Source organism: Melanotaenia boesemani, chromosome 19 (genome assembly GCF_017639745.1).
Source record: "Melanotaenia boesemani isolate fMelBoe1 chromosome 19, fMelBoe1.pri, whole genome shotgun sequence".
Lineage (NCBI taxonomy): Eukaryota > Metazoa > Chordata > Actinopteri > Atheriniformes > Melanotaeniidae > Melanotaenia > Melanotaenia boesemani.
The window spans coordinates 19,681,281-19,703,065 of record NC_055700.1 but is presented as its reverse complement, the minus strand read 5'-3'; the positions used below and the strand labels follow the sequence as shown (position 1 = coordinate 19,703,065).

Sequence of the window (21,785 nt, the reverse complement as noted above, 5' to 3'; positions counted from 1 at the left end):
CTGACACCACATTTTACAGACTGCAGATCAGGTTACTCTAACCACAGGCCCTTCATTATTTAGAGCTGACTTTTTTCCTACCCACTCAGTGTTCACTTGTTTCTTTGATACGTTTCAATAATCCTTTAAATTGATTAATATGACTCGTGAGTTAGGCACATTAGCAATGAGTAGACTTTTAGATTCATTATGTTTCCCTTAAAGTCCTCATACTGTTCTGCATCTGAGTTTTAAAATCCTTGAGGTGAGTCTGGTCACAAGGTTATATAAGACATTTATTTGATTAAATCTAAATATATCTATATCTATCTATATATGTGGGTGGTGGAAAATTAGGTCATTTATCATGTGGAAACATGTTTGAAATTTAATCTTAAAATATCTAAAGTTTTGTCTACCATCAAGTCTACCTTGGATTATAAAATGACTCACTTAGCTGGCATGATACCCATTTACACACTGAATAGCCCTCTAAGTAGACAGTCTTGAGCTACTGGGTTAAAATGTTGAGATATTTTTGTTTTGATATAGAAATTAAATATACCAAGTTAACATTTTGAAACTAGTTTAAAAAGTAATTGCCAAACCAAACAAATAAACAAAAACATCACACTAAACGATTATCTCAGAGACAGTAAATTCAGATTTTCTGTATTAAGTTTTACTTTACTGATAGAAACTTATAAGTTTGATCTCATTACAGTTTTTTTTAAGAAATATATTTTATTAAAAATATTTTTCACATATTAACAGTGAATGGCAAACAGATGCAATCATGTAATGCAGGCATATCAAGGGTCAAAAGTGGCAAAAATTTTAGGTCAATCAAGACGTAATGAAGCTACAGCTACATCTTACAGTGGGTCATTAATACTGTATCAAACTTACAGAAGCCGTTACTTAAGATTCTGCTGCCTTAAGTGGTAACAAAACATGACAAAGCACAGAAAAGTACAAAATAGGTAATTACAGCTGTATATATAAAGAGTGAATGAGGTATTTTGCACGAATAGACTAAGATGCACATATACTACCAACATGACAATCTACCAGCTGACAAGGTTGGAAAGTTTGAAAGTAAAAATCAAATTTGCAAACAGCACTAAGTGAGAGGTTCAGTTACTTTAGGTCTACACTAATCAAACTCATCTACTTTATATGTGATTTATCATAAAAATACCATCTACAATATGTTACTGTAGATGTCCAAATATCCTGTTCAGCAATAATGCTATTCATAACTGTCATAATACTCTTAATAACACTTAATCACAGAATATTCAACTATAGGTGTTAAAACCTACTGAATGAGTCTGAAACTAATGGTATTTTTCTAAAAAAGGAACCACTGGTGGTCATTTTCATGTTCATGTGATGCAGTCCAAACTGGATAAACTGTAACACTATAAAAGCAAACTAAGCTAGTCACGTTGCTTAGATACAGTAGCTGGTTTAACTGTAATTTGCATATGAAAGTACATTCTTATTACAGAAAAGTTATGTTGAGATAAAGTCTGTTGTGTGAAATATTTATATATTTTGCATATTTGTCCTTTTTTTTTATAAAGTACAGTACATATTGTAGGTGCCTAAGATGACCACATATTCTCCCTCTAATGCAGACATACAGTATAACCTTTATAATCTCTGCACAGCAAATACACCTCTAAGGCACAGTTTATGCATGAATTACTTCCCTCAAACCCAGTACTGGTTCTCTTTTAGAGTCGGAGGAGGGGACCGAGATGCCCCAGGTGTTTTAAATCCTGCAGGAGAAAGTGGGAGTGCAATACCACAAGTCATATTTATATTATCTCTTTCACTGCTTTTCACTACTAATCCTCTGCTAATCTCATTTCGACTTGTTATATCTGATTCAAATGGACCCCAGAAGGTCATACCAGGGGCGAGGCTCCTCCTAGGAGTCATTGGTACCCTTGGGGAGGTTGGGCAGCTTGCAGAGCCGAGTTGAGTGACCTGCACAGAGGGCATAGCAAGGCTTCGTTCTGGCCGGCCCAGGTATGGGCTGTCCTCTGTTGGTAACTGCACGGCAGCAAGTTCGTGCATGAGCCTCTGTCGGGCCAGTTTCTCTTTGCGATGGCGGAACACCAGAATCAGAACTACAAGGATCACTATGAGCAGCAAACAGGCTAGTAGCGGCAAGATGATAAGTAGGGGGTCGGAGGCTGGGCGAGGGAGGATCTCGACATGAACCAGTTCAGTATTAGGATGGTTTATTGGACCGTTTGTTGCTGGGTTAGGAGGAGCGTGAGGCTGTGGGGCATGACTTTGACCATCTCCTGGTCCCTCTGCGCTGTTCCCTGATCTTTCTCCATGACCCCCACTGCGTGTGCGGTTTCCCCAGCGGTTATGAGGCTTTGTCTTTCGGTGTGTCTTGTTGTGGTTTTTATGTGACAAAATGTGGGGATGCACACTCTCCCCGACCACGCTGTGTGTCGTGGATCTTCCTTGTCCACCTTCTGTAGTAGTCTGATTGTGTGTTCGTAAATGGGTCGTGCGTTCATGACTTGCACCGTCCACTTTGCTGAAACCACCTGGGCCGTGACGCATCTGGTGGTGGGGGAAGATGGTGAAGTGAAGCTCACCCTTTGCTGGCTGGACATTTCCAGCTTTTACCAGAAAGAGAAAAGAATCATTGAGAGGTGTGGCGGGTGCATGGCGCCGAGCTGTTATGAGCGTAGATTCATTATTGTTAAGCTGACTGTCGTCGTCACTGAGAGTCTCCTCGATGGCAACTCGACCTTGCACAACATCTCTGAATGTAAATGACTTCAGGACCTCTGATGCTTGATTAGGGTCATAGGTTATCTAGATAGGTGCACACACAGAAATGGTAGAGAAGTGAGTCGGAGGCAGTTCATAACACATCACACGAAAACTTGCAATGCTTATAGACAGTCATGCTTAACTTTTTAGAACTTTACCTTAACTAGCTTTCCATGTTTTGGTGGGGAGAGAACCTCAAAGACTGGGTCAGCTCTGCTGATTCTGGCCAGCTCAGATGCATCTATCATGGCTTTCCCCAGTTTCACTGCAATACCACTTGGAACTCTAACTGGCTCCCTCAGGTAGATCAAAGGCCGCACAGTCACATTCACTGTCTGCCCTGTCACATTTCCATAGTCAACACCAGGAGACCATGCTGACACTGAGATCTGGAAGCTGTCCTCCGATTCGCTGAGGTCAGTCATGTGATAGACAACACGTCCAAACTGGAGATCCTCATGGCAGAAGGTCGTTACCTCCTTGTCGTTAATAGCAATGCGTCCGTGATGAGGGTGTTTGGTAACGGTGTAGGAGATATTACCCTGTTTCTGACCATTGGTCTTAGCCGCCAACTGGTTGGTTGTTAGGACTACAGCGGTGCGGCCTTGAACCAATGACAGCCCAGTGTTGTTTACAATAGCTACAGAAGGTTTAACCACCTCCATACTGAAAAGTTTGTAGAGAGGACGGTGATGACCGTCAGTAACATTGAAGTAGAAAACACCAGTTGAGGCCTCACCCTGAAGGAAGGAACAGGGACACAATGAAAAGAAAAAAAAAATTTATGGCAAAACAGCAAAGTATTTGAAAGCAAACTAATAAAAAACTGCTCTTCTAACTTACACAAAAACAAACTTTAAAGACCTAATAGAAGAAGCCTCACCAGAAAGAAAGGAAGTCAAAAACTACCTTACAGGCAACCTTAATTCACTTAACAACCGGCATGATTCTGGGCTTCAAATGAATGAGCCATATTCCCAAAAAAAAAAACCTGAATCACTAAAGCCTCACCTGCTGTATAAAATGCAGTCGGCCATGGTTGACGTCATACTGGGTGAAGGAGGTCACAGGCTCTGGTCTTTCACCCAACATCAGATAACCATTGTTGGGTTTACTGATTACAAGGTAGTGCAACTCCTCTGGTGGTGTGTCATGGTCATCAACCTGGACAATATCAAGGATTGTTTTACAGGACTTAAAGGGGTTGTGCAAAGAGAATATCGCCAAAGGTATACTCAAAGCCATTTGACAAGTGTGCTTGCAAATATTATATTTTTATTAATAAAAAAAAAGTAATAAAATTTAATCAAAAGTGATAATTATTTTAATCACTTACTAATCTCACTAAAAACATTTGAAAAAAGATGGTGTACTGGCCTACCTGAAGACTGTCAGATCCAATTACAACTCTCTCTCCAACCACGACTTTCATACTTGGGGCTCGGCTCCTGATCAGCGGCGGGTGGTCATTGACAGGTGTCACTGTGATGTTGAACATCTCCGTCACTGCCGCGCTGTCTTTGGTTCGATGCTGATGGGAAACAGTGTCCAGTGAAGACAAGGAGGAAGATGAGGCTGAATAGAGAGGGGAAAAAGAGGTGGAGGAGGAGGAATCTGAGGAAAGAGCAGACAAGGATGAAGAAGAGGAGGAGAGATCCATAGGAACCACCCAGGCCCGGAAAGTGAAGCTGTCGCTCGTCGTCTCTGAGTCATCATGGATGTAAATGATGCCGAACTTGTTCAGGGTAGCTTGCGAGAAGTCTGGATGATTTCTAGAAAGATGATAACCTAAAAGTAATTCTTGTTGCTCTCCATCATTCAACAGAATATCTTTAGTTTGGGTAACACATCACAAAGATATTTTTTGTGTCCTATATTCTGATGAATCAAATCAAATGATTGTGTCTAACTGAGGAGCATTGCACTACATTCGGTAAATCATCTCATCCATTGTGACTTACAAATGAGGAACAGATAGAAAATTGGGATTTGTTATCTTGCCCAAAGATACTATGGTATGTAAATTTGAGAAGTTGGAACTGAGTCACCAATCTTCTGATGACTAATGGAAGACCAGTTTTCAGTTTATTTTGTAACACACCAAACAGAGCCACGCACCTTGTGAGATTATGTCCTCGTATGGACAGAGCTCCGTGTCTGGGCAGAGAAATCACTCGATACATAATTTGGTGGTCTTTCTGGTGGGACTCTGGAAATTTCCCAAGGAGATTAGAAGCGTCAAGCTTTGATCTGTCAATTGTCACTCTGCCTCCCTCGGCCACCACAACACCTAATAGAGAGATCCAGACACCAAATCTTACAATAAAGACTTTATAATTTGGCAGGTACAATGCTTGTCCATCTCAAAGAGATTCTGTACCTGCATTGTTCAGTAGTCTGGTGTTGTTTTGATGGGTGTCTTGATGTTCATTGGCTTGGTAGGAGATTAAGATGGTGAAGGTGTGCGGAGGCAGAAAAGCCGGTGGAGACGACACAGTAAAAGAAAAGGAATCTGCAGCCGACCACCCCACTGGCTCTGGCTTGTTCTGTTCATACAGAATAACCCCTTCATTCACCTATGGGAAAATAATTTAAATTTAATATGTGTTAATAAGAACGTTGTACAGGATATCTTTTTAATGGCACTTGTTTTTGAAAATCCGAGTCATCTTTCATGTCATGTTTGTGTTTAAATGCACCAAAACTTTAGCCCACTATTGCAACTGCAATTACCGCAAATCAGTAACTTCAAGACATTTTTATATTCAGTTCTAGGGGCTGCCATGGGTTCCAGTTTCAGAAAACTGCAGGTACAGTTTAACTGTTTGGCCCCACATATACTGTACATACACCAGCACTTACACAAACACATACATGCCTACCATGCTCTGTGTAAATGTGGAAATGCTTCTAGAAGAGTTGTCGGACATTCGTTGGACAAGGCGACCAAGTTTTGGAGGAGCAGTCACAGCAAAAACCACAGACTGGTTTCTTGTGATGTCACTGATATTGTTGGTTACAACCTGTAGTTCCTGTTTGGTTATTGGTGTCACAGAGCCTTCAAGATGAGTTTAAAACAGAAGAAAGGAAACTCTATCAGCAACGGAGGAAGTAGTGAATTATCTTGATATGTAAAATGTTTAATTCCAAACAGTCACAACTGTCTACATGGGCTAGTACTGAGATAAATAAATAAAAAAAAAAAGTATTTAATTAAACATGTAATATTCCGGGAATCATTAGTTGGTTATTCATAAATGCATATTTTAGGAGAGCATCAATTTTCACTGGTGTGGTGGTGACCAACAGAGCCTTAATTTTTTTAACCAGGAAAATGGCACAATCAGCCTGGATCAGAAATGTAATGCAAGGTGGCTGAAAAGCAACAAGGCCACCAAGTGGCAGTGTTGTCTATTACATTATTCAAGTTTGTCTTTTCAAATTTAATCTATAACCCACTGATAATCAAATAAAACCCAAGGTATGATTGTTTCCTCAGCATTTTCAATGTCCCATGAAGATCCTGATAGAGTGATTAATAAGCTGTGTGAGAAGGTATACCTGGGTAGACTTCCATGGGGTGATTTCTCTGCAAGGTGAGAACCAAAGACTGAGCAGTTGTGCTAAAGATCTGCCGAGGAGCAAAGTTAACGCCATCATTCACCTGGAAGTGAAAACCACCCAACAATGCACCTGTGCAGGAGACAGAGAAAACATCAAGGAAATTATTTACAGTGTTGGGCACGTTACTTTGAAAAAGTAATTAGTTACAGTTACTAGTTACTTCTCCCAAAAAGTAACTGAGTTAGTAACTGAGTTACTCCACTATAAAAATAACTAGTTACCAGGGAAAGTAACTATTTCATTACTTTTTTAAAGTTTAAAAATGTCAAAGAAGTTTGATTATTTTTCAGAACAGGTTTCACAGGCCAGGTGCATAGAGTAGAACAGCAAAGACTGGTACCTGAACAGAGGTTTTAATATTTATTGCACCTCAAAAGACCACAACTGGTACAACTGTACTTCAAGAATTTTCTTCATCATTTCCACCTCGAAAACGCCGTCTTTCCCTGAGACTCCGGACTCGCCATCTCTGATTTTTTGTGTGTGTGCTTCTATGTGCTGGGTTTGTGTGTAAACATCCGCCCACCTGGTGTCTCTGATTGGCTTATAAAATTTTCCTCCAATCATCATTACTTAATCGCTTACCCCTGTTTTCACTACAGGGGAAAACACACACACATTTGGAGCTCCTGTGTCTGTGAGCCAAGCTAGCGTTAAACCAAGTGGGACGACCACTTCGTAGCTTCACTCAGTAACTTGTAGTAACGGCATTTTGGTAATGGTAACGGCGTTGTAACGATAGAAAAAGTAATTAATTAGATTACTCGTTACTAAAAAAGGCAACGGCGTTAGTAACGGCGTTTATTTTAACTCCGTTATTCCCATCACTGATTATTTATTCATAAGTTACAACAAAGTCCAGTATGAAAATTACACAATGGGTGGGTGTGCATACCACTGTGTACAAACACCAGTTGTCTGTTTTGAATGTGACTTTGGGTGAAGTTCAGGATGTGCCTGGATGGGGCACTCCTTAAAGCCAAGTAGCCATTGCTGGGCGGTGTGACAACGAACTCAAGCCCGTCAGGTGGAGTGTCAGAGTCCTCTGCATTAAGGTCATCTTTGGTTATTTCGGTTACAGAACCCACCCACACCTGAGAAAATGGGTTGATAAAGATAAGAAGACACTTTAAGCAATGAACATATTTACTTTCTTGCCAAAAATCAGTTAAGATTGAAATTACGCTCTGATTCCTTTATGGTAAATGTAAAGCTAAAGCTAGCAGACAGCTAACTTAGCATAAATATCTGTCTCTGACACCTTGGCTCTGCTACATAATGGTAAAGAAATCCACCTGCAAGCTACATAATTACTACTTCTTACTAAGTAAACACATGATTTTTTTATTCTATACAAGTAGAAAAGCATATGTTGAGATTTAAGGGGGTGTCTGTGTGCTACGCTACACTAAGATGATCACCTACTAATTCTTGCTTCAAAATTAGCAAGCAATATCAATGTCTTTTTTTGTTAGACAAAAAAGTTTGCAACATGGGCATGTTAAACTACACTGCACTACATCTTCTTTTAAGATCTGTATATATTCCCTTTACTGCTTATTCTATTATTTTAGCTGCTTCTGAGCCCAGAGTATCCCAGAGGATCCCAGTTTTCAGCACTGGAATTTAGCCTTGACCCTCAACACAGGTTTATCCCGATTTTCCTAATCCTGTTCCAGATATATGATATTATTATATTAGATACTGTTGCGGTGTTTTTTCCTTAATTTGAGTTTGAATTACAGTCAGGATCATCTTTATTTAGCAACTGAGCTAATTTTGGCTGGATATAATCTACTATGTAATGTTCCTGAGGGGCATTTTCCACCTTCAGGCCATGGTTGGTGGTAACAACAGGAGTCTCATCATTGACAGGTGTGATGTTGATGTGAACAGTACATGGCAGGCTATGTTTTTTTATTTCTGTCTGGTTGGCCACAATGGTGAAGTTGTCCCTTAGTGTTTCACTGCCATCATGGACATAGGAGATGTATTCACGTTCCACCTGCAAACAGATGTCAGATGTTAAAACATTAGATACTGATTTCAACTTTTCTTTGTGTCAAAAATCTGGTTTCCAAGCTTACAAAAGCATATTTAGCTACTTTGAAAAGTCTCTTACAAGAAGAGATGAAATACATCTTATGGTCACTTTACTCAAGATGGAGCTTAGATGTATTAACAGTACTTGGGATGTATATGTTGCTCATGCTCAGTCGAACCTCAGTGTGTGTAAAAGCAGTGATAGGCATTCCTGGGATCCGGCCATGCTCCAAGTGTCCGAATCTCGGTGGAATGATGACCTGGTACAGGAAGTTCATCCCTGAGAAATGATGACTGGCAACCTTGATGATTTTAGATGTTAGAGGCATGGACGACCCCTCATCGAGGGTTAAGTCAGATAGCTGCAGAGTCAATAAACAAAGGAAAGTACTGAATGAAGTGGTATTGGATTAAAAGGGTTTGACTTCTATAAAATATTTTCAGGGTTTTTATGCAGGTCGGAGGTTCTGACTGTACCTGTAGAGGAAGAAGGATTGGTATGATATCAATCTCTAGCCTGACAGGTCCGACCTTCGTCACCCCGTTGCTTGCCTCCAGCAGAATAGAGTCATTGGTGTTTCCTGCAGCCTGCTGGTGATAGATAATTAATTCCTGGTTGAGATCTTCCTGGGTGAAGGAAACTGTTGGCTGCTCTTTGACACCCTGCATAGAATGGAGCAGAAAACCCTTCAATAAATGTGTTCATGTTAATAATTTAATGCATTCTAGGCTTGCATTGAACAACAGTAAAATAGTGAAAAGCAGGAAAAAAGAATAAATTGTGATGGTGAAAATGTGACTAATATTTTGGATCCTTGTGTCTGATATAGGTATTTTAGATCCAAAATTTCAAATTAAATTTTTACCCTAGAAGGACAATGACAATGTCAAGGCAAGGCAAGTTTATTTGTATAGCACATTTTATGTTCAAAACAACTGAAGGTGCTTTACTTAAAACATTGAAATCATTACAGCAGGGTGCAGGATGCATTAAATGTACATTAAAACTAAATTTAAAACTAAATGAAAGGCATTAAATAAAACCAGAAAAAGCTAAACATGTTCCACATGTGAGGAGTATAAAAGCTGAATGCTTTCTCTCCATGTTTAGTTCTGACTCTTGGGTCACCTCTATCATCTCTTTAGTGGGATTGCTGCAACCCTACAAGTTCATGTGTAGAAACTGAGACCACTAATAAGACTTCTCAGTCTGAAACAGTTCAGCCATCAGTTACCCATCAGTTACAAAAAGAAAACTCAATTATGTCCAAGATGTGGTGGCTTAATGACTAAATGAGTATTTCATTTCCATTTTTCTATTACAGTTTGATTGGGAATGAAACAAACATTTTTATTCCATCATTGGCAGTGCATGTTAGAGTCTCCTTAACAGAAACTCTTTTAGAAGAATGCTCTGTGAGAATTAGCAAACATGAGGGGACATTATATTTTAGTGTTTGATACTTCAAATATTGATTAATTGGTGTATGGTATGGTATTTTCCATTGCAATTACTTTTTATGCAATTTCTTACATTTTTAAGGGGATATTTGACACTACACTACTGTTCAAAAGTTTGGATCACTTCCCTATTGAATCCCATGGCAAAGTGACCCCAAACTTTTGAATGGTAGTGTATATACTACTTTTTTTTTTGTTTTGCTTGTCTGTTAAATCTTTGCCAACCCTGGTCCATAATCACGACTTGATATCTACTAAGCCACTGTGGGTGCAGTCAGATCCATGCATACTGTTTTAACTCTTGCTGGAACTAAATTCGGCTCAAGTGGTCAGCATCAACTGTACCTTATGGAGGTGGTGCTTTTCTTTATTCCCATTGTGATGTGTTTTGTTGGTGGGCAATCTATGAATGGCACCCAGCTTGGGAGGGCTTTTGACAGTAAAAACTATCTCTGAGGGTTGGCTATCCTCATGGACTACCTGGTGAAGCAAACATGCATATTTGTGAATAATACACAAAGGGATAAATCATGCATCCTGATGATGCAAGAACATTAATACATAAAATCATCAAGATACATAATAGATGGTGCAGAATGGTGGTTATGGAATCAAACCAATTTCAAAGTCAGGTCATACAGAGTATATTGCTAACTTGTGTTTAGGAGCAGAATGACAGAAACCATCTTCCTCTTACCTCTAGATGTTCTCTGTTTATGGAGACATTTTGCCCCTCTGCCACCACTATTGGTCTGTTGCTTTTGACTGTTGGGGGTCTATGATGACTCTCCAGGTAAACTTTTACTGACACTCCGATATCCAGATGTACCTCCCTCCTCCCCCTTTCTAGTCGCCTTTCTGAGCTCCTTTCTCTTGCTCTTGCTGTCACATTAAAGACATCTGAAAGCTCGTGGCCTCCACTGTGATGATATGCCAGACGACCTGCCTCCAGGTCTCGCTGAGTGAAAACTGAAATTGCATCTGTTCCTATTATAGCCTCCCTCTGCCCATCATTAAAGCAGATTACACCATGTTTAGGTGGAATAAAGACCTCGAATGTCACTTCCTGGGGGTCTCGGATGTCGAGATTGCTAAAGACGCTGAGGTTAGTAGAAGTCAGGGCTGTAAGCCCACCCTGTTGGACCATGAGACCTGTGTTGTTCTCCACCTGGAGGTAAGGATCCTGAGCCATCACCTGCTCCAAGAAGGTGGGGGTAGGAACAAAATCAAATTATTTAGAGCTGTACTCGTTACCACATTGATGCTATTGTACATTATCATAACAATATTTTGTTAAGTTTAGTCTATCTATATGTTATCTCAAATACACAGAAGCACCTAAAATACCTTTTCTTCCCCTTATCTGATTGCTTCAGTTTCATTATTATGCTTGCAAAGTGCAAATATTGTTGGTGTTATTGCAGTCTAAATTACTAGCTCAACTATCTGAAACAGAACCACATTTGAAAAATCAATCACTTTGGAGCTTTCACAAGTAAAATCGATTACTAAGCATGTAAAATATTAAATATAGATAAAGAGCTCTATGTGCTGAGGCTGAGCTGGATATCCTTTTTCCTTTCATTGCCTTTCATAACTTTCATAGTGATAACACAGCAATGAAAACACAAATAGCATCTCCAGAATAAATAATAAAAACATTTTTTTTTAAATATCATATTCACCTCCAGGAGTGCTGAAACATAATGTTTTCCATCTGTTACGAAAAGCACAAATCGTCCAAAGCTCACCCCACTGTGGATAAACAGCACTTTTTTCTGAGAGGAGAAAAAAAATAGAAAGCAATAACAAAACAGAAAATAAATTGCAATTAAAAACATTGCTATCTGTGGAAAAATCTTACATTAGTATCAGTATTTAGACACTGAAATCACCCATTTTAGCTGTTTAAAAGAATGGGAAATTTAAACTAAGTCTGAATCATAACATCTCTACATGGCAGCACACAAATTTCAGTAAAAGACAGATGTGGGTCAGGGGAGGCAACATTGTTAAAATATTTTGGCTCTGTTCAAGCCTAGAGGGATATTGGGAAGCAATCTTCTAGGCACTTTCAAAGGTCTTAGTTATGATTAATCCAGACCTTCTCACTTCACTGTTTAGAATCCTCCCTAAGGGCCTCAAGGTGCCAGCAGGGCCCCATGCTGATGTTTCCTTCACTACACTCGTAGCACATCTGCTGAGATACAAGTAGGCTAACTCACTTAAAACATCCCACTAGATGAAATATGTACAGCTTTTCCTGAACTTAGAAAAAATCTGATCCATTCTATGGGATAATCTAAATAAAATTTTACATGATGTGAGGACCCTTCCTGAAATGTTTTAATTAACCTTCTACTCCAACACAAGAATGAATTACAGTTATATGGTTCAGGCCCTTAACATCCACATATTAGATTCTTGATGTGCTGCGGTTGGATGGGTGCTGTGGACTGGATGGAGTAATGTTTTGTCCTGCGATCATTTCGTGAGAACTGATAAAAATGATTTTATATTATTAGTTGTTTTGCATAGGCCAGTAAAAAAACCAAACAAACAAACAAAGCAATTTCTTTTTTCATATCTAATATTGTATTTTTTAATAATCAAATCTGATCAATCACAAGTGACAGTTTGAAAAATGCTAGGTTGGATGGGGCTCTAACTTAGATCTGTTGGATCAGTAAAACTGGCAATCCTTCTCTAGTTCCTTTTAAATGTGTTTAGAATACTACAAGTAGCTAACATTACATTTTTGACAGTTCTACAAAGTATATTACGTCGACATGTTGCCATTTCAAAGGCAAATGGAGGAATGTATTGCTGTTGGAGCATTCAAACTTTAGTCGTTTAACATGGCTGTTCCACATTCTGGAGTGAGACTGCTTTGCCTTGCCACAACTAACCCTTTTAATGAGTTCCCAGAAAAGCCAATGTGCAATTAGGCAAATATTGAGCTGGAAAGCATGCTTTTTAAGTTTCCATTATGTGTTTTATAGAGGTGGGTAACAAAACCCTGATAGAATAGCAACCTGAGATACCACGTACAGTGGGCAGTTTAAAGGATCTTATTCCATTTTTACTGAAAACATCTAAACCTTTATGATGGCAGACCTTACAGATATGCCTTACTAAATTCACAGTTTGGACTTAATCTACATCATAAGTTTTCACATATAAATGCTAAATGCTAACCTGCTCGAGGTCCCGCTGTGTGAACTCGTATAGCCTGTGACTGGGATCACTGGCCAGCACCAGCTCTCCCATTGGAATCCCCCTCCTTGTGTACACCAGCCAGCTGTCCTCAAAATCCGAGTCATCATCCCGATAACAAAGATCGTTCAGTGTCACCAATCTTTGGCCATCGCGGGCCACGTGGAAAACCTTATCGACAACCCTTACAGGTCTCTGATCATTGACGAGTTGAACAGTGATATTAAAAGTGTGCTCTTCTGGGTTTCTATCCTCCTTCTTGTTTGTGTGTTTCTGTGGTTTGTTAACAATGACTTGAAATGTAAAGTAATCCTGTTTTGTCTCACTGTCATCATGAACATACATGATCCGCTCCTGGGTGATATCCTGATTTGTGAAAGTCACAATGTTGTCATTTATTGAAGTTGAGTTGGAGAGGTTGATCTTCCTTATCTGTCCATGCCTTGGGCTTAGCATGATGTTATAATGGACTTCCCGGTGACCTGCTGTGTGAGTGAACAGAATATCTTTAGTAATAACTTTACTTGCTCCTTCTAGGATTGAAAGGCCTTTGTTTACAATTGTGATGACATTTGACTCTGCTTTAATATTGATCCTGAAGTCATAGGCTGTTGAATTGGCATGCCCAGAAAACACCTGAAAGCTAAATGAGTCTCGTGTGTCATCATGCAGCCTGTTGAAAAGCTCATACTTCACCAAACCATCTGTGATGTTCTTCTGGCTGAAGGTTAAGTTCCTTTGGAGAGGTTTGCTGTTGAGGAACAGCTGCCCTTTCTTTGGTACTGTCAGGAGCCTGAAGAAAAGTTCACTCTCACTGAGTTTAACACCCTTAGAAATCACATGGAGGTCCTCTGGAGTGAGAACAGCACTCTGAAGGCCATTAACTTCCATCTTGCTTCTTGTTACCTTTAAGTGAATACAATTTACCACTATGCGAAAGATAACTTCATCTTTGGCCAACGAATTAATGATAACTTTACATTTGAAGTGATCAATGATGTTGCTCTGAGTCTGAAGGCCATGATAAGTGCTGATGTATCGAATCCGTTCCTTTTCTAGGAGTTTCTGAGAAAAGGAGGTTGTCAATTTCCATTCGCCACTTGAATGCAACCTTTGGATTTCACCATATTGTGGCAACTCTATGACATCATACCAGATGTCCACTGTATTATTGGCCACATTAACATGGACTGCAAGGTGATTGGTGGTAATGACCGAAGCCTCGCCTTGATTAACCTCCAGTCCAGTATTATTCACCAGTTTATGTTCAAGTGCCACTGCCATTATCCTCAGAACGACTGTGTTGCTCACCTGTGGGAAGGAGAAGCAGGTGAGAGGAAATATGAAGAGAAGTAAGTTAACACCTTTTATTCTGTTGAATAAACATAAGCATTTCCCTGTTTGGATACTTCTACAATTCCATGTTACAACAATGTTAATATGTGAAATTTATTAAATATTTGTATTCTTTGTATATGTATTATTTCTACTATTTCTGAGTTTACTGCATCTCATGAAAGTCACTACATTACTCACCTTCTGCCCATCACTGACTCTGATTGCCAGCCTAGAGGCGGAAACCCCTGTGTGGACAAAGCTGATCCTACCCTCCTCTAGATCATTTAGAGTAAAAAAGGTGATGGGTCTAGAAGAAAGGTTAAAGTTTGTTAAGCCACTTTGAAATATAAGATATGGAAATTTAAAATGATGAGTCTGCTCAAATGCTACCATGCAATCAAACGTTCCAGCAAAAATGACAGAAATGTCATGGTGTGTGTGTAATATTCACAATTTTTGTCATGTTACTGTAACACTTTATGTGCTGAGCGTGTCCTTGCAGGAAACAGCAGCATGAATGCAGCTGTAAATATCACTTTTATATATTATTCAGCTTGCTGAGCAATACAGTAGGTTTTATACTTGTACAGGTTTAAGTAGAGAAGTTTTACTAAGTTTAATTCACCTGAGGACACATGTCACTGCTATTTTGTCAAAAAAGAAACTGTACCAAGTAAAACTCTTAGGTCATTAAATAGAAAAAAAACAAGTTGTTTTGCTATAAGAATTCATAACTCACTAACAGATATGGAGCATTTTGTCAAACAAAACAGAGGTGGATGAGAACAGCTGAAAATGTTGATATAGGGCAACGTAACCATAACAAATCATAAAATGTATATGTTGGTTCATAGAGAAACAGTTAGCAGTTAAATTCTTAGAAGTTTTAGTTGAGATTTCCTTCCATCTGTTCTTTACTAGGCACAACACTCATTGTGTTACTGATGCTGTTTCCACTCGTGTCAAGACATGACAGCATTGCTGTAATGGTGTAATTTGCCAGTCTTGAGTAGAATTCTCTGACAGAGGCATAGTGAGTCAGTTTTATCAAACCCCTTGGCTTGTGAGATATCTGGTTCATATCCTGACCTGTTCAATGTTTTCTGTCCTCTTTTCACTTTTGTACTTCTATGATTACCCTTCTACTTTGCTCCCATCTGATAAAGATTATGATTAGGAGTAAATAATTCATAGTACAGGTTGAAATGAATATATATGGTTAAATTTAGGTTAGGATTAGAAAAGACTCCATAATTCAATGCTCTCTGGTTGTGGCTTCAGTGGGACAACACTAACTGACATAAAACCACTGCCTACAACATTTGGTTATCTAACTGTTTTAAACCTGGATGGTGAAACAATTGAATGTATGAACATTCACATTTCAGAGTTTCTGGTGAGACTCTATTTGCTCTGACAGCAAACTATAAACAGACCCCTCTTTCATTTGGTTTTGATACAAATGCAGCAGATTAGTAAACGTAAAATCAAGGAGGAAGCAGGTTTAAACTGTGTGTTTTTTTATTCTTTAATGGCAGATATTTTTGAACAACTGATCATATGCCAGATTAACCCCTGTGACTACAGATGCTCACACTTATGCCATGTTCGAAGTGACACATTACCAGATCCTACCTAAGCAGATTTGTCTCAAAATGTCATGGAAAAGCACTAGGGGAGGGTAATTTACACATAACACCAGCATGCTCAATTGGCACCAGAGTGATGGAAAGTCATGCACGAGTGACATGGTTTATTTTCCATGTTTAATTCCAGGTCTTTCTTCTTGTTTTTTTTTTTCAGTTCAGTTATAAGATTTGCAAGTCTTGTTTTAAAAGCTTATATTTCCATGCAATGATACATAAATATTCCACCCTCCAAGAACATTTAAGGCAAAGCTACAGAAGCCATAACAAACCTGTCAGGGTTATCCAGGTGCTCAAGGTGCCCCGCCTCAGCATTGAGGTTCCCCATAGAGCTGAAAACCAGCTCTTCAGGACTGCTGTCAGGGTCTGACACTCTTAGCACATGTGTTGTCAGCTGTGAGAATTGTGAAGGCATTAAGTCATATTTTCTTGTGTTGAACTGACACAAAAATTTATGTAAAACATGACTGTTTTACCTACCTGTCGTCTGGATTTCTCTAGCAGAGTAAAAAGGTTTCCCTCTGGCAGGCTTAGGACAGGAGCATCATTAACAGGACTGATGTTGATATCAAAACGGTGGAGATGGTTGCCCTTTAGAAACATAGGAAGCTCCTTCTTATTGCTGGAGAATACTGAAAATATGAAGAAGTCATTCTGGTCCTCTGAACCGCTGTGAACGTACATCACCCGACCCTGCCACAAGTCCAGCATACTGAAAGTTTGGTCCTTCTCTTCTGTTCCCATTGTGATAGAGCTCTCCTGCTCTACATCTGACACCCCATTTGAGTCTTGACTGACGTCCAACTGGAGCTGGCCATGAACAGGCTGTTCTTCAATACGGAACATCAACTGAGATGGATGGATGCCCAATTTACGGAAATCCAGATTCACCTGGAAGAATGTGCAAGTGCATACAGACAGAAATCTATCAAATTTTATTTTAAAAAGGTTCAACCAACAGATTAGCAGAAGATAAGGGCTACCTTTATGTGTTTGGGTTCCAGTGGTGCCCGGCCTCCCTCAGCTACCTCCAGCTTTCTTAGAAACAAGAAGTTAGGGTTCTTTTTATTGGTCATTTCCTGTGTGGTTGTGACATCAAACTGAGGAAGATCTGTTGGGCTGGTGGTCATTGGTGAGATTGGAAATTGTCCTGCTTTACATCCAACAGTGATGTCCTTGCTGACTATGGCTTGAGGTAAGCCAACTTTTTGAGTGTTTACCCTAATTTCTTTGAGGCAACCTTGAAAAGAGCCTCCTCTTCCTCCAACTGAAGGCAGTCCAGCACGACTTGCCTCTGCCAGAGCTTCTTCATTGAGACCTCCAAGGAAGAGAGGCCCTTGGAGCTGGATGACCTGAAGTTCCTGAGTTAAGCTGGCTCTCACCAGCTCCTTGTCTACTTTCATCTGAACACTATGGGGCAGTAAGTGCAGCTGGATGGAGTACCAAGTGTGGTTGCTGTACACGTGTGTCAGAGAATGCAGTTCCGTTTTACTCCCCACTCCATTTCCAACTGACGTCACCAGGTGACCATCTCTGATCTCCATGGCTACAAATCCTCCCTCACTGCTAGAGCTAAACAGGACAATACCATTTTCTTCCTTTGCAGAAGGATGCAGCTCACACTCAAACACCCCCTCTTGAAGTACCTCCCATGGAGGAAGAGAAACAAAGGCTCTAGAGCTGAAAAAACTGACAGGATCTTCTTCTATTGCAGAAAACTGTGGACTACAGCCCAGTGAAACTTCATGGACACTCTTGTACCCAGAATATGGCCTTAGGCTGGATAGCAGATTGTGTTCATTGAAGACAACTTCCTCCATACAACCCCTAAACCCAGCTGAGATATTTAAAAGGTAGGGATGATTCAGTCCAGCTGTCCCACCAACAAAGAGCCCATCTTCAACACTGAGCTCCAGATCTGGTCCTGGAATTTGGAGGCTGGTGTGAGAGTTTTGGTCCACAGTTATGATGACATTATGGTGTGCGTGGTTCACATCTACCGTATGCCATGCCAGATTGCTGAGATGGACAGACTTTTCAGAGTGTAGCAAACGTTCGCCTGAGCCCAGATTCAGACGTACCTGAGGGGTAAGGACGGAGCCGAAGAGAAAATTAGAAGAAAAAGTTCATTTCTGTTTCTTTGCCCTTACACAGACAAACATTTGAAAGAGAATAGGAGACAAGTTGATCAGAACATAAACTACAATACTTTAAGTTCTTGAGTGTACACATAAAAATCAGAATCATTATTATGTATTAAAGAATTATTCCACAAAGATAAATGCAACCAATCTTTCATAAACAGTCTTCTTACCCTGTACTTAGTGTTTTATTAAACTGTTGTGGTTTTCTCTCCTAACCTCAGTCATGAAGCAACTTGTTCTCAAATGAAACCAGTGCCAGGGGGTTCACTTTTCTCTGCAAGTAATCCGACACCAAGATGTAGGCTTGCTTTCTGACCCTCCTCTGGATAGTAAATGCCAATCTATCTTAGCTACTATGGCCCCAGGGCCAGATTTTTGTTCTTAACTTGCTTTAAAGGCATGAAGTGTTTTTGTTTGAGCTAAGGTTTCACTGCTTTAAAAAACACACACACACAAATTGATTTAGCTCCCCTAATGATAAATGTGAACATTTGTCCTGCTTCCATCCATAGATTCCTGTAAGTTACATGTTGTGTTAACATAGTGAAACTAACCTGCAACTGCCCAGAGATCAGCTCCAGAAGTAAGAAGTCTCTGCGTCCTGCTGCCAAAAACAGCAGCCCTGACTGACTAGAAGTACGAAATCGCACATGGATTAATGTCTGCATGGATTTTTCCACTGTCTGCAGGTGAATGTAGCCATCGCCGTAGAAAGAAACTGCAACATAGAAAAGGACACATACAAGAAGTTTGAGCAAAACTTTAACACGGGTAAATGAAATCTTGCCAGTGTCATTATTCATGGACAAAGCATGATTTTTTTTATGAAGTAATCCAAAGAGTAATTACAACTTCTTGTCAACATTGTGTTTGGTTTAACACTGAATTGGTTTTATTAAATGTGATTATTTGTGGCATCTCAGTGGCATAGAAGTTTAGATACTAACCGGTGGTGATCACACACTGTCCCATTAATGTAAATTGACTGACTTGTCAATAAAGAGTCTACCCTGCACTTTACAGCTTTTACCTGAATTCAATTAATGACAGCTAATGCATTCAGGAACAGCCCTGCTGAAATGTTCTGATGCTAATTATACTTCACGGATGACTCTGACAATGCTAATTAGCCTATAAAAATGTAATAGTAGAACAATTTGTTGGGTGCTGCTTTTTTTTTAGTACATGCTATGAATTGCAAACACATCATCAATGGTATGCTAATCTGCTTGTTTTCTTTTCTTTCTTTTGTTTGTTTGTTTTTTTGCTAAAATGTGTCAAACTGAAACTTGGACCTGATTGTGGCATTAAAAAATGTGACGATTATAAACAGTTTAATTAACTTTACAAGTTAAAAATAATCAGCACTTTTACTGAATATGGTTTACAAAAGGGTATGTATACAATCAAGCTGCACCTGTACATTGTAGTGAGGCCAGTATACCTTCCACAAAGCGTGAATAATGTGAAAAACAGTAGAGCTAACTTTAATTGTATTGATTTGACCTACAAAACATTAGTAATGGAGCACTCAGTCAAGATGGTGGTCCATTTGTGGAAACTACAACATACAGCAAATAGAGGTCAGAAAGATGTGGACCTGTGTGTCTGTTTGATTGTGAATGGTTAAGATTGACGATGTTCCAAAGCTCTCTATAAATAAACATCATAATATGATAGGTTGGGCCTGTGATGGACTGGCAACCTGTGTTTTTGCCTGTTAGCAGCTCCTGTGCTCTTCACAATCCTGCTGAAGACCAAGCAAGTAAAGATGATGGACAACATAGTAGAGTGGCAACAACCGAGAAGCAAGAAGAATATTTAAATAATTAGATTGAAAAGAATAATTAAATTTTCTTTGTTTTTGCAGATGTATTTTTTAATTCAATGTATTATCCCTTTCTCCTCTCCAGAGTGATATCTTTGCCTAGGGTTGCTTGCTTATTTTTATATCTTTTTGCCAATTCCATCCCATCTGTAGTTGGAAAATTCCTGCAACTACTAATGTTTGTTTACAAAGCTGTTATTATGTGTTATGGAGCTGGTCCCAGTGAGAAACACTTGGTCAGCAGACTGGCCCAGCATGCTGTTCTGCATAAAGCCTTTAAGCCCACTGTCAGTATAACCTATAACCCATGTGCGTCCATGTATCTCTAATCTGTAGTGTGATATCAGTGCACACTGGATTAATAATAATCTTCCTACAGTCTCAGACACCTTCAATGAGGATGCAGGCTTTTCATGTCAGTTGCAAGGATGATTTAAAGATGTGTGCTTTCTTAGGCATTGCTGAGTTCCATTTCATATCTGATGTCTAAGATGGGAGCTCTGGATCATTTGCTCTAACAGAAATTTATCTGATTTTGTGCTTTGCAATTAAATGATTTATAAGGAAGCAAAAAGTGCATCTGTTCTGCCCCTTTTTATGTATTTTATACATGTAAGCACATAAACGATTGTTCAAGGAATCACCTCAAGAGCAGTGAGGCATCACATTAGCATCATTCTCTATCTAATGAAATAAATAAAGCACCCAACCAAAATATAATCCAGCACATTGCCATATGTCACCAGTCTGTAATACTAAACTAGATTAAACAATAAACTGCCAGCTGTCACAGATATATTTTAAGTAAATAGTCCCTTTGTCTTAATGTAGGTTGGAATTCAGAACTTCAGTACAAAAAAAGCATAAATGCAGCTTAACATAATTTAAAAAGTTTTTTTTTCCACATGCTAATAAAAAGATCAACCATTTTCACAGATTTGGTATTATGTTACAACACTGTAGAATAACACCTGTAACCTTTGCAATTTTTAATGCTGCTCCACCTTACCTCCATAAACTTGCCCTGTAGAAATTAGCAGGAGTAGAAACAAGTCAGCCAAAAAACCTCCCATCGTTAGTTAGACCGTTTTTTTTTTTTTTCTTCTTCTTTTTTTATCTTCTCTGCTTTTAGTTGAGAGTAACATCTGGCTGCTTTATCATATAGTCCACCATCTTTACTGTACAGCACTGACTCCACATGTCATTCCCATTAATGACAGCTTCCAGACGGCTTGTACTTGCTTTGCTGCTGGCTTTGGATTACAGCATTTAGAAGAATCTACCTGTGCCTGGTCATGAGAGTAGAGCAGAGCCAAGGTTGAGCTCCACCCTCAGATCCTCCCATCAAATCCAGAAACATAAACCAATATGAACATGTACCACATACAGACACAAGGTGGAGGCATTGCTGCATATCGAGGCAGGGTAAGAACTTATGGGGTGAGTTCATTTGAGTGCTTTCTAGAAAGTAAAGCAGATTGTGTGCCAGCAGATGATCATCATTCTGTATGTTTTCTTTGCTCAGCTTTTATTTAAACTTCTTGACAAAAGTGTGGACATTTGTAGTTGGTTCATTTTTTTCTTTGTTGTAACAAAGACTTATAGTTATAAATCTTATACTGTTGGAAAGCCTTCCTTTTCTACTTGTAAATGTTGCCACATTTGTAAGGAAAATGCATTTGTGAGATGAGCAGCAGT

At 39.3% G+C, this 21,785-nt stretch overlaps 1 protein-coding gene across 1 annotated transcript; it reads right to left on the bottom strand.

Moving 5' to 3' along the window:
- Positions 1–1,500: 1,500 nt before the first annotated feature.
- LOC121630609 (chondroitin sulfate proteoglycan 4-like) lies at positions 1,501–21,340 on the bottom strand. Its single transcript, XM_041971010.1, has 22 exons — positions 21,097–21,340; positions 18,814–18,977; positions 17,099–18,196; positions 16,596–17,006; positions 16,388–16,509; positions 14,668–14,776; positions 13,114–14,442; positions 11,601–11,693; positions 10,613–11,110; positions 10,261–10,395; positions 8,932–9,117; positions 8,634–8,816; positions 8,240–8,416; positions 7,307–7,505; positions 6,349–6,480; positions 5,670–5,845; positions 5,168–5,363; positions 4,906–5,077; positions 4,169–4,559; positions 3,799–3,951; positions 2,946–3,527; positions 1,501–2,829 (listed from the first exon to the last, which is right to left on the bottom strand). Exons 1-22 carry the CDS (start codon positions 21,158–21,160, stop codon positions 1,699–1,701), a joined length of 7,701 nt encoding a protein of 2,566 aa, XP_041826944.1. The 5' UTR covers positions 21,161–21,340; the 3' UTR covers positions 1,501–1,698.
- Between the last annotated feature and the right edge of the window lie 445 nt (positions 21,341–21,785).